The sequence below is a fragment of the Carlito syrichta genome, unplaced genomic scaffold (genome assembly GCF_000164805.1).
Source record: "Carlito syrichta isolate Samal-C Ts95f unplaced genomic scaffold, Tarsius_syrichta-2.0.1 Scaffold289187, whole genome shotgun sequence".
NCBI lineage: Eukaryota > Metazoa > Chordata > Mammalia > Primates > Tarsiidae > Carlito > Carlito syrichta.
Window position 1 is genome coordinate 273476 of NW_007233283.1, and position 13139 is coordinate 286614.

Here is a 13139-nt window from a genome sequence, read left to right on the forward strand (position 1 = left end):
AGGCGGGTCTCAAACCCACGGGCTCAGGCAATCCACTCACCTCAGCCTCCCAAAGGCACGGGATTACAGGCTGAGCCACCGAGCCCGGCTACTATCTGAGTTTTATTACCCCGAGTGAAACCTGTCCACACTGTCTTTTGGACACATCTTCTGTGTGTGTGTCTGAGTGTGTTTTTGAGTATGTTTTTGTGCCTGAATGTGTGTTTGTTTGGTCAATGTATATTCATTGGTTTGTGTGTGCCTATGTATATCTGGGCGTGGATCTTAGTGTGTCTAAGTATATGCCTGTCTGAATGTGTGTGTGCTTATCTGTGTGTTTACTTTCTCCTAAGTGTATAACTTAGTGTGTCTGAGTCTATGTGTGTCTTTGCATATATGTCTATGTCTACTTGCATGTGTTTCTATGTGTGTATCTGTGTACGCATCTCTGTGTGCCTGAATATAATATACCTCCTTTCTAAGCATATGCCTGTCTTTGTGTGTGTCTGTGTACCTCTGTATCTGTGTACTGAGTCACTTTGTGCTGGGTTTTGCTGCTTGTGTTTGCATACCTGAATATGCATACATAATTTGTGTACAGTGAAATCTTGGCCAGTGTGCTTGTCTGTTGAGTAGATAGGCCATTACCTTTCCTAAGGTGAAAGTGACATTTGGCAAAATGGGAGGCAGATCTGTTTTGTCATCTTGATTTATGCCATCTGCTGCTCTGTTCTTCACTCTGAGCCACGCTGGCTGCCTGTAGTCTCTTTGATATTTCACAAGTAGGGCTTTGATTCCACAACATTTACGTTGACTTTGAATCAAGTAGTCCTGTTTGTGTAGTCAGGAGTCCTGAAAGCTCTGGAAATCTGGAATCCTCTCAGCCTGCTAGTACCCCCTTCCCTCTTCACTACTCTGCCCCTGTCCCTTGTTCAACCAGGAGTAGGAGTACCCTGGAAGCAGAGGGAAATTTCTTCATAACCATGGCATTAGATAGGCGTTTTCCAACACCATTCATGAGGCCCTGGAGAGCCCTGGCTTACAGGAGGATAGAAGGTCAAAACCCCACACACGCTTGTGTATGGTGTCCTGGCCTGAGATGGATGTCTTGGAATCTAGAGGGTTGACTCTTGCTGAGGCTGTAATTTGTGCAAGGGCACGTTCTTTTTTCCCAGCTTGAGCTCTGAGTCACACGTGGCTCTCGTGTCAGGGATGTGCCCTGATAGCCTTTTGTCTCCTGGGGCCACCTTTTCAGTTATGTTCATTTTATCGAGGAACGGCTTTTGGCTTTGTAGATTTTTCTCTCTTATATGTTTGATTTTTTATTTCATTGAGTTCTGCTCTTTTAAATTTCCTTCTAGTTTCTTTAGATTTTCTTTGTTTTTTCTCTGGCTTCTTGAGAAGGAAGAAAGGGACATTCTTAAGATAGAAGCTTAGATCATTGATTTTAACTGTTTTCTGCTGTAAATATTTAGAGCTATAAACTTTCTTCTAAGCACTGCTTTAGCTGCATTTCACAGGTGATATTTCATATTTTTATTTTCAAATTTTATTGTAATTTTTGTTTTTGAACAGTGCGTGTTTAGAAACCTGTTGCTTAATTTCTAAACAACTTGGGACTTTATAGTTTCCCTTCTGTTACTGGTTTCTAGTTTAATTCTACTGTGATCAGTGAACACTCTGTATCTCAACTCTTTAAAATTTGTTGAAACTTCTAACCTATGATCATTATGATAAATATTTCATGGACACTTAGAGTATGTATTCTGCAATTGTTGGCTGTAGTACTTTGTATATATCAAGTAAATCAAGTTGGTGATTCTCTTTTCCATATATTCTACATCTTTCCCAATGTTTCTGCTTGTTCTGTTGCTACTAGAAGTTTGTGAAAACGTCATACTATGCTTGTGGATTTATCTATTTCTGTTTTGTCAGTTTTTATAAATCACTTTTATTGAAATAAAATTTACATACAGTGAAATTCATATGTACATAATTTAGTAAGTTTTAAAAAACAGTTTTATTGGGATATAATTTACATACCTTACAATTTACCCCTCTAAAGTATACCGTTCGTTTTTGTCTGTTTTCAGAGTTGCACAGCCATGGTACAACCAATTCTAGAACATTTTCATTTTTCAGAAAGAAATCCTGTGCTTATTTGCAGTCAGTCTCCATTTCTCCATTCCCATGACGCTAGCAACCACTAATCTACTTTCTATCTCTATGGATTTGCCTACTGATGTTTGATACAAATGGAGTCATTTAATATGTGACCTTTTATGTCTGGCTTCTTTCACTTAGCATGTTTTCAAGTTTCATCCATATTGTAGCATGAATCAATACTTTGCTCATTTTTATGACTGACAGATACTCTTTTCTATGAATATGACACCACAAAAAAATGACACCACAAAAAAAGTGACCCAAAAAAATGACACCACATTTTATTTGTCCACTCATCTGTTGGTAGACACTTTGTGTTACTTTCACCTTTTGTCTGTTATGATATTGCTGCTATAAACATTGATGTAGAAGTTTTCATGTGAGCATATCTTTTTGATTCCCTAGAGTGGAATTGCTGGGTCATATGGTAACTCTTGTACTTTTAGAGGAACTGCCAAACTATTTTCCAGAACAACTGCACCAATTCACATTTTCACCAGAAATGTATTAGGGCTTTGGTTTCTCTAAATCCTGGTCAACGTTGGTTATCTGTCTTATTATATTATAGCTATTCACATGGTTGTAAAGTAATAACTCATTGTAGTTTTTAATTGCATTTTCCTGATGACTGATGATGTTGAACATCTTTCCTTGTGCTCTTTGGCCATTTGTACATCTTATTTAGAAAAGTTTCTGTTCAGATCCTTTGTCCATTTTTGAATTGGGTTGCTTCTTAACTGTTGAGTTGTAAGAATTCTTTATAAATTCTGGTTACTAAATCTGTATGATTTGTAAAAATGTTCTCCCATTGTGTGGGTTGTCTTTTTGCTTTCTTGACAGTGTTTTTGATACATGAAAGTCCATTTTCTCTACTTTTCTTCAATTGCTTGTGCTTAAAGTGTTATATATAAGATGCCATTGCCTACTCCAAGACCATAAAGATCTATACCTATGTTTTCTTTTAAGAGTTTTATAGTTTTAGCTCTTAAATTTAGGTATTTGAACTAGTTTGAGTTAATTTTTGTATATGGTGTTAGATAAGGAGCCAACCTCATTCTTTTCCATGTGGATGTTCAATTGTTCCAGCACCATTTGTTGAAAAGACTGACTTCTCTCCCACTGGATTAATTCGGCACATCTTGTCAGGGTGTTTTGGCACCTTGTCAAAAGTCAATTGACCAAGGACAAATATTGTATAATTTTCATTTATATGAAATACCAAAAATAGCCAAATTCATAGTGACAAAATAGAACAGTGGTTACCAGCAGCTGGGAGAAGGAGGAATGGGGAATTATTGTTTAATGGGTACAGAATTTTAGTAAGGGATGATAAAAAGTTCTGGATATATATAATAGTGATAATTGATTAGTTTTAGTATCAAGGTAATACTGACCTCATTGACTGAGTTGAAAAGTGTTCCTTCCACTTCAGTATTTTGTGAGAGTTTATGAAGGATGTGTGTTAATTCTCTTTTAAACCTTTGGTAGAATTCACTAGTGAAGACATTTGGTCCTGGGCTTTTCTTTGGGAGAAATTTTTGTTTGTTTTGTTTTTTTACTAATTTAATCTCTTTACTTTTCAAGGTCTATTTAGGTTTTCTATTTCTTGTATCAATTTGGTAGTTTATGTCTTTAGGAATTTGTTTATTTCAAATAGGTTAACCAATTTGTTGCCATACAGTTACTTATCACATTCCTTCATAATTCTTTTTATTTCTATAAAGTCAGTAGTAATGTCCCCTTTTTAATTTCTGTAAGTTTTGATATGTTGCATTTTTGTTTTCATTTGTCTCAATATTTTTTTGTTTCTCTTGTGATTTCTTAATTTCCTAAAGATTATTTAAGAGGGTATTGTTTAATTTCTACATATTTGTGAAGTTTCCTGTGTTCCTTCTGTTATTGATTTTCTATTTCATTTTATTATGGTCAGAGGGCATACTGAGTATGATTTCAGTTCTTTACAATTTATTATTTGCTTTATGGCCTAACACATAGTCTATCCTGGAATGCACTTGAGAAAGTGGGTATTCTGCAGCTGGTAGGTAAAGTACCTAGAGATAGGTGTAGTGTAGTTCAGGTCTTCTATTTTTGCCGTTGTTATTGATCTTCTGTTTAGTTCTATTCATTACTGAAAGTAGATGTTGAAATTTTTAACTGTTGTTGAATTGTCTGTTTCTTCTGTTTATTTTTAATTCATATTTTTGGGCTCTTTTGTTAGGTGCATGTATGTTTGTAATTGTATCTTCTTCATAGATTGGCCTATTTACTATTCTTTGTCTTCTTTATTTTTTACCAATGATGTTTATGTTCAGTAAAGATAATTTTATCTGTTAGTATAACTATTCTTTCTCCCTTTGGTTTCTGTTTGTATAATATATGTTTTTGTATCCTTTCACTTTAATCTATTTGTGTTTTTGAATATAAAGCATGTTTCTGGAGCATATATTTGGATCATTTAAAAAATCCATTCCACCAATCCTTGCCTTTTAATTGGAGAATTTAATCTATTTACAAACAGAGTGATTGTTGATAAGGAAGGACTTCTGCCATATAAAGATTAGTTTTCTATATGCCTTATATAATCTTTGTTCCTCGGTTTCTTCATTACTGTTTTTGTTTTGTAATATACCACTTTGGTTTTATTCTCATTATCTTTTCTGTATGGTTTAGTTATTTTCTTGATGAGTACCCTGAGGATTACAGTTTACCCTTACACTTATAAAAATCTAGTTTGCGTTAATGTCAACTTAATTTTAATAGTATACAAAAACTTTGTTCCATATGTCTCCGTTTCCTCCCCTCCTTTGTGATATTATGTCGTATAGATTGCATCTTTACCCTTTATGTATTTGGGGACTGTCAATGCAGATTTATAATTATTGCCTTATGCAGTTGTCTTTTAAATCAGATAGGAGAAATGGGAGTTACAAACAAAAAAATACATTTACACTGTACTTATATTTGCCAGTATGGTTACCTTTGCCACTACCTTTCGTTTCTTCGTGTGGATTTAAGTTACTCTGTAGTGTCATTTTAGTCTGAAGGATTCCCTTGTATTTCTTGTAGGGCAGGTGTGCTAGTAATGAATTCTCTCCGTTTTTGTTGATCTAGGATGTTTTAATTTTCCTTAATTTTTTGAAGCGTAGCTTTGCTGGGTGTGGAATTCTTGGTTGACATTTCTTTTTTCCTTTCAGCCCTTTGAAAATATCATCCCACTACCTTCTCTATAGTTTTTTAAAATGAGAAATCAGCCACTAATCTTATTGGAAATCTAATAAGATCTGCTTTTCTTTTCAAAATGCTATTTGTCTTTTGACAGTTTTATTATAATGTGTCTAGGTATGTATCTCTGAATTTTTTCTACTTGGAGTTCATCGAGGTTTATGGATATGTAGACTAATGTTTTTCACCAGATTGGCCAAGTTTTCAGCATTATTTTTTTTCAAATGTCCTTTCTGCTCTTTTCTGTCTCTCCTTTCTTTCCTTTTGGTACTCAGATATATATGTTGCAATTTTTGACAGAAGAGGCTATGTTGTCTGCCTAGTAGGGATGAGGGGTGTTGGTTTAGAGCCAAAAAACTTGTCCTCCAACTGACTGCACTTGGAGGACACAGCCCAGGATGCTGCTGCAGGAGGTAAGCAGCAGGTCTTCTGTGGGTCAGGGAGTCAGGTAGTTAAAGTTTAAGACCCTCTCTTGGTCATGATGTATATTTCTGGAATGAGGTCATTCTTGCTAGGCTATGGTAGACCATCAGACTAATGGGCTTGATTTCTTTTCTCTCTATAGGTTCAATGTCAACAACACCATTCTTCACCCAGAGATCGTTGAGTGGTAAGTACAGCCTGTTTGCACCTTGACTGTTGTGCTCAGCTCTTGGGAATGGGCAACCCTGCCGTTCCCGTCTACCCCATCTCAGAGAGCCCTTCAGAAAGCCCATCCCAGAAACTCCTTTCTTAGCCTTTTCTGTTTGTTTTTTGTTGGGGGGGGTGGTTGACTGGCAAGTTTTTTTTGTAAGGTCATGAGCCACTAAAATCTCAAATTTCTCTTATCATTTCCCTTATTTCCAGTCTTTTAAAAACTCCAACTATAAGTAAGTGAAACCTACATAGTGTGGATAGAAGATCATGCATAGAGAAGAAGTAAACATCACATATAATGGTACAGCTGTAGCGAAAGAATGGGAACAGGTGGCCAGTCGGGAGGCTGTTTTAGGGGTCCAGGTGGCAGTGGAGGGCAGTGGTGTGACAGATTTGAGAGGCAAAGCAGCAGTCAGGAGGAACGCTCCTGAGAGGAACTGGCTGTGATGGTTGACCGAAGGGTGGAATTGAGGGTAACTCCAGGTTTGTGTCCTGAACAGCTGCATGATGCCTCACTGAGATGGGGACAATCGAGAAAGGCGGATGCCACGACAGATCTGGGATATGTTTGGAGTATGGAGAGGCAGGTGCCAGTGGAATGAGGGCTGGGCCGGAAGTGAGGACTGAGGGCTGTCTACAAGTCCTACAGGTGCGGGGCTGTCTGCAGAGTATTGACTCTCGGAAAAGGTCGCAGCCAGGCAGGCTATCCTAGCTCTGTCGGCAGCCCTGACCCAGTGCCCCTCATGGCCACACGTTCTGTGAGGATGGTGGCCTCTGTCCCTCAAGTTCCCAACCTCTTCTTCTTGTTTTTCTTGTCTGGTCCATCTGTAGCCCCCAGTTGGCAGAATACTAAATCCTGGATCCTCAGAATGGGCCCATGTCCACTGATGCTGCTTCACATGTGACATTCCCTCACGGTCGCTTACAGTGTGGGCGCTTTGGAGACCATGGCTGGGTCGTGTTCTCCAGCATCTCCTAAGGGATAAGTCATTAGTTCATCACTTTCGAACAAGCATGCTTTCATTCTAGTGACATTTCCAGGGCTTTGAGGCAGAGTCTGTGTTCATAAGAATACCTCCCAACTTTATTAAAGTGAGCAGCAGAAAAGACTTATTTGGCATTTGATGGCAGTAGAACTATTTTAGAAATGTCACATTGTCCTTATTGCCTCAGGGGTATGTTTTAATAGCCTGGGTCTCAGTCACTCTCTGTGGATCTATTGTGGTCATGATTGCCGCTCTCCCATTGTAACTGGAGGAAGGATTCTGGGTGGAAAGACAGGCAGGTCCCTCTTTTGCAGGAGTCGGGGGTGGGGGGCTTTCCATGATGTTAAATTGCAGTTCAGTGATGCATCTTTGGGCCCTGTGTCCTGACTGCTTTCGCCACCCTCTTTCTGGACTCTGTGGAGGGAAGCTGCCTGGGGGTAATGGAAAACCATCAGCTCAGGCACATCTGAGTTCTAACCCCAGCCTGCCCCACTCGGGAAGTCACTTAACTTTTCTAAACCTCAGTTTCTTGACCAGTAAAATGGAGTTGCAATAATATCTAATTCATGGTATGGGTGTGAAGATTCACCCAGCCTTGGCTTGCTCACCTGCAAAGTGGGTGGATGACTCAGGGATTGAATGAGAGCCTAGGTCAGATGCTGGCACTTATTAATACTGTCACCTGTTGAGACTCTCTGTGTAAGGTTTCATGCTAAGCACTTGATGAAGATGTATTTTATTTATGGTATATTAGGAAGATATTCTAGTTATCTCCATGCTGCAGATCAGGAAACTAAGGCACAGAGAGGTTAGTGGCTTGCCCAAGAAAAAGTCGCTTGGGCTCTGGCTGCTGTTCCCATATCTTGTGCTGCACTTGAAGCTCTGAGGAGCACCCTTGAGTCAGGGCCTGCTTGAGGGTCAGACTTCCTCCCAGCTCACTTGTGACCCCACTGGATGTACAGGGTGCTCAGAGCCCTCAAAATGGGCCTAGTACCAAGGCCAGGGGGAGCAGGTTGGGGGACCAGGAGGTGTGTGGCTCGGTTTCCTCGATACCCGTGCGCACCCCGGCTTCTGTTAGCAGTCTAGCTGGAGACTTGGTGTTCCTCCCCCAGTCTATCTGATTGGGAGGTAGCAAGCAGCCTCTCCTAGTGCGGGAAAGCTCGCTTTCTCATTTTTGTTTGGCTGTCATTCATTTCCTTTCTGTGACTGTTTTATTGTTTTCCATTCTCTCGAGCAGTGCCTTTTTGATTTCCTGTAAATTCCTCTGTAATCATACTCTTCCCTACAAACATGGGATCATAACTGATAATTTCTTTTCTTGTGCTGGGTATTGCAGTTTGAATGTGAAGGTCAAAAGTTGAAACTTTAAAAGAGCAGGCGTCTTACTTCCATAATTTAGGCTGTGGTTCTACTTTGCTGTTTTGCCGATGATTAAATTGATCTGAAGGTAGGGAGGAAGTAAAAGAAAAGGTTTTCATACTGTTGGGTAGCCCGGTGCCTTGGGTTTTGGTTAAGTGCCTTGGAAGCGTCACAGGAGAGCAGGCATGTCAGCAATTGCTGTGTGCCTCCTTGGGTTCTAAGTGAGACTGTGTTAAATTGAGTCATACACTGGTTTTAGAGCTGTTAATTACACAGAGTGAAAATGTCCTGCATGCATTAATCAGGAAGTGGGTAACATATCTATTTCTGCTCCCCTGCCTTTCCGTGTGCACAGGAGATGGGAAGCTGTGGATGGTTTGCGGGCAGAAATGCCCCAGGATTCTGCATCCTGGGTAACGTGTCCCAAATTAGAAGAGGTGCGTAGATGATGACCTAGATTCTTGGTGTGTACGTGAGAAGTATTCCAGGACTTTTGCTCATCTCATCTCCTAATGAATAGGCATTTAACCCTACGCTAACAAGAAAGCCAAAGGGAAAGTGAGGTTCCTGAGGCAGCGTGAGAACTTGAGTCACTGTGCACCAGAAGGCAGAGGACGGGGTGGGAACATCAGGCAGAGGGTAGGGCATGGCCAGACCCTAGTCCAGCATGGAGGTGACCCTCCCACCTGTGCCTGCCTGGCCCCGATCAGGTTCAAGGTACACTTAGCTCACGGCTGAACCAGATTGTCGTTGTCGACATGGCTCTGGTTTCTTTGAGAGGGCGGATTGATTGAGGCTCCTGAGGTTATATAATTCCAGCCAACTCTTTTCTTTTCGTGCCTCCCGCTGTGGAATTTTTCCTTTGTACCCCTGGGTCATGGAGTGTGGAAGGGATGGTTGTAGGGGTCCTGTGGCTGGATTCCCACCCACCTGGCTCCCATAGAACCATTCCCTGTTCTTCTCTAGGAGGAATGGAATTCTTGGCCCTTTCAATGGATTTTGTTCAACACAGTGGCACTCTGATGCTTAGAGACTGAGTTTGGAAATACTTCATCCTGTCTTGCTACTGTTTTAGTCAATCAGTGGAGCATTTAGATGTCAGTTAATTGGTTTTGTTTTTGTTTTTTTTTTTTGAGTCAGGATCTCACTCTGTTGTCCAGGCTGGAGTGCAGTGGCATGATCACAGCTTACTGCAGCTTTGACCTCCTGGGCTCAAGTGATCCCTCCACCTCAGCTTCCCAGGTAGCTGGAACTACAGGCACATGCCACCATACCCGGATGATTTTTTTTTATTTTTAGTTTTTTGCAGAAGTGAGGTCTTGCTGTGTTGCCTAGGCTGGTCTAAAACTCCTTGGCTCAAGCGATCATCTTGCCTCAGTCTCCCAAATTGTTGAGATTATAGGCGTGAGCCACCACACCCAGCCTGTGATATCTTAATTCTGGGTTTAATGCCTACAGGCAGCTTTGTGACCTGTGAATATTTAGGGCAAAAAATAAGGTTGCACAAATAAACCTCTGTCTAGTCCAGTTTTTGTCGTTTCAGGCCCGTAGCAGGAGACACTGCCTCCAAAGCTCTCTGAGCTTGGGTTGCCATCTGTTTGAGCAGCCCCTGGGCATGGTGATGCTCATTGCATGGCCAGGAGCCAGGGACTGTGTGTGAGGCTGTGCAGTGCCCAGGTCTCCCAACACACATCGGGCATGTCCTCTTCCTGGCTGAAAAACCTGAGCTGTCATCTGCCCCCAATTTTTTTTTTTTTTTTGAGTTGGGCATCTCACTCCATTGCCTAGGCTGGAGTGCAGTGGCATACTCATGGCCACCCTAGCGCCAACCTGCTGGACTCCGGCAATCCTTTCACCTTAGCCTTCCAAATAGCCGGAACTACAGGCGTGCGCCATCACACCTGGCTAATTTTTGATTTTTTGTAGAGACGAGGTCTCACCAAGTTGCCGAAGCTGGTCTCGAACCCACAGGCTCAGGCCATCCACTTACCTCAGCCTCCCAAAGTCCTGAGAAGCCAAGCCACCAAACCTGGCCCTACCCAGAATTCTTATGTGCAATCCTGAGTCGTAGTCCTCTGCTGCTTCCTGGAGGAGATGGCAGATGGCCTTCTTAGTCTCATGGAGCTATCATATTTCTTTTCCTTTTTTTTTTTTTTTAAGTGTCTATAAAGTTTTATTTATTTATTTATTTATAAGAATGTAGGAGCCAGGCTCAGTGGCTCAGCCTGTAATCCTGCGCCTTTGGGAGGCTGAGGTAAGTAGACCCACCTGGGCAGGCAAGACCCCATCTCTACAATAAATAAAAAAATTAGCCGGGCGTGGAAGCGCATGTCTGTAATTCCGGCTACTGGGAAGGCTGAGGCGGAAGCATCGCTGGAGCCCAGCAGGTCGAAGCTGCGGTGGCCAGGAGCGGCCACTGCACTCCAGTCTGGGCGACAGAGTGAGACTCCAACTCAAAAAAAAAAAAAAAGAATGTAGGATACCAGTGAGGATTAACTACATAAGTAGGCTGCGTGCAAGTGAAGTTTGGGCTTCCAATTGGCCCTTACTACCCCTGGTAATGACCCAAGTACCCTTTGTGGTGTTGTCACATGTCCCCTCTCCCCCCCAGCAGTGTCCAGTGACTGCCGATCCCTCCCTGTGCTAATGTGACTACTGTTCAGGACCCACTTATGAGTGAGAACATGCAGTATTCAGATCTTCGTTTCTGTGATAGTTCACTTAGTATTTGATGGTCTTCAACTCCATCTAGTTTGCTGCAAAGTCCATGAGTTTGTTCTTCCTTATGGCTGCATGATACTCTAGCATGTATGTGCACCACATTTTCTTTATCCAGTCCATTTTTGCTATCGTATTTCTAACAGCCACTCCACACGTCCCCAGGCCAGACAAGGCTGGGACTGAGCGTGAGTGTCTCTCACTCCAGAGGCTGGTGGACCTGCGAAGGCTGGAGGGTCCTTGTGTTCTTGCCCTCCCACGCTCAGGAGGAGTAGAAACGGCCTCCTTGGATTCAGGGTGAACTCCTGAAAAGAGGGAGGAGCCGTGCAGAATGTCAGAAGGGCTTACTCTTTTCTGTAATCTTGAAAATAGTTTCTGTTGCTTGTGACTTGGAGATGACTGGGTCCAGGCTGGGCCACCTCTCTCTCTGCCCAGAGTGCCTTATGGGTAATAAGTTAAGCCAGCATATAGCAGACATCTGTTTAAGCTTAGATTAAACTTGGACCAAACCAAAGCCCAGCCAGACTGGTTTCATCAGAGACCTGCCTTTGTGGAATAATTTGCCCTTGTTCAGCTTAATTTTTTAAAAATATGACTTTTCGTGACTTGCCTGGGCAACTTGGCAAGATCTCATCTCTACAATAAACCAAAACATTAGCCGGGTGTGGTAGCGCGCACCTGTAGTTCCAGCTACTTGCAAGGCTGAGGCGGAAGGATTGCCAGAGCCCAGCAGGTCGAGGCTGCGGTGGCCGGGAGCGGCCACTGCACTCCAGTCTGGGTGACAGAGTGAGACTCCAACTCAAAAAAAATAAAATTAAAATATGACTTAAAAAATGTGTCTTGAGTAAACCAGCCTGAAGGCCAGTTTGTCGTTTTCCCCAAGGTAAAATTAGAAAAGGAAGCAGAACTCTGGGGCTTGATGGAAATGCTTCCGGCTTCTGGTGGAAGAGGGTGTGGTTTTCTTCCTTCCGTGGATTCTGTGCCCTTCCACTCACCTCTAGAGAAGGATGCCCACGCTGCAGAGCCTCTGAGGGGGCTCCTGGGGCCAACCCTGGGCTGTCGAGGCTTGGGAGGCTGTATCCCTGCATTGCCTGGCACATCAGGCAAGGCAGCATGCCACGCTGCCCTGGTGGGCTCCCCGGGGGTAGAATGGAGGCCTGTGTCTTTTTTTGAACTGAGGTCATTAGCGCCCCCTGTTGGAAATGAGATGTTTTACAGCTTTGGTGTAAGACCCAAAGGGCAAGGAGTGAGTTTCAGGCAGGGGAGGGAGGAGGCTGCAGGGGTGAGTGGGGGTGAGTGTGGCGACAGGCAGGGACCAGTCCTGAAGGGCCTTAGGAGTCATGCTGTGGAGTGTTTTTTTTGTTTGTTTGTTTTTTGAGTTGGAGTCTCACACTGTCGCCCAGACTGGAGTGCAGTGGCCGCTCCCGGCCACCGCAGCCTCGACCTGCTGGGCTCCCGTGATCCTTCCGCCTCAGCCTTCCGTGTAGCTGAAATTACAGGCATGTGCTACCACGCCCGGCTGATTTTTTTGATTTATTGTAGAGATGAGGTCTCGCTGCCCAGGCGGGTCTCAAACCCGCGGGCTCAGGTAATCCACTCACCTCAGCCTCCCAAAAGTGCAGGATTACAGGCTGAGCCACTGAGCCCGGTTTTTTTTTTTTTTTTTTTTTTAAGAGATGAAGTCTCACCAAGCTACTGGGGCTGGTGTTGAACTTGCAGGCTCAGGCAATCCACTCGCCTCGGCCTCCTAAAGTGCTAGGATTACAGGCTGAGCCACCGAGCCCAGCTGATGCTGATTCTAATAGATGAATTTGTGTACATATCAACAAGATAAATCCCTAGAGGTGAAATTGTACAACTGTTAAGGTCATATCCCTTATTTAAGGTTTCTAATATACTAAACTGCCTTCTAGAAAGGCTGTATTTATTCTCTATTCAACCTTTTTGCCTGTTTCTATAGGCCCAAACCAGTATTGTCACAGTATTTAATACTGTTATTCTAAAATATTATAACATTTTGGGGAAAATGGCATCAAATGGTTTCTTTGCCTTTCTTTGATTATTGGTGAAGCT

General features: G+C 42.6%; 1 protein-coding gene across 1 annotated transcript in view; it reads left to right on the top strand.

The window, feature by feature from the left end:
• Positions 1-13139, top strand: part of PEPD (peptidase D) — a 119585-nt gene that overhangs the window by 26987 nt on the left and 79459 nt on the right. The window contains exon 8 of the mRNA XM_021710482.1: positions 5933-5977. Coding sequence (XP_021566157.1) covers positions 5933-5977 — 45 coding nt within the window. The remainder of the gene's footprint in view (positions 1-5932; positions 5978-13139) is intronic.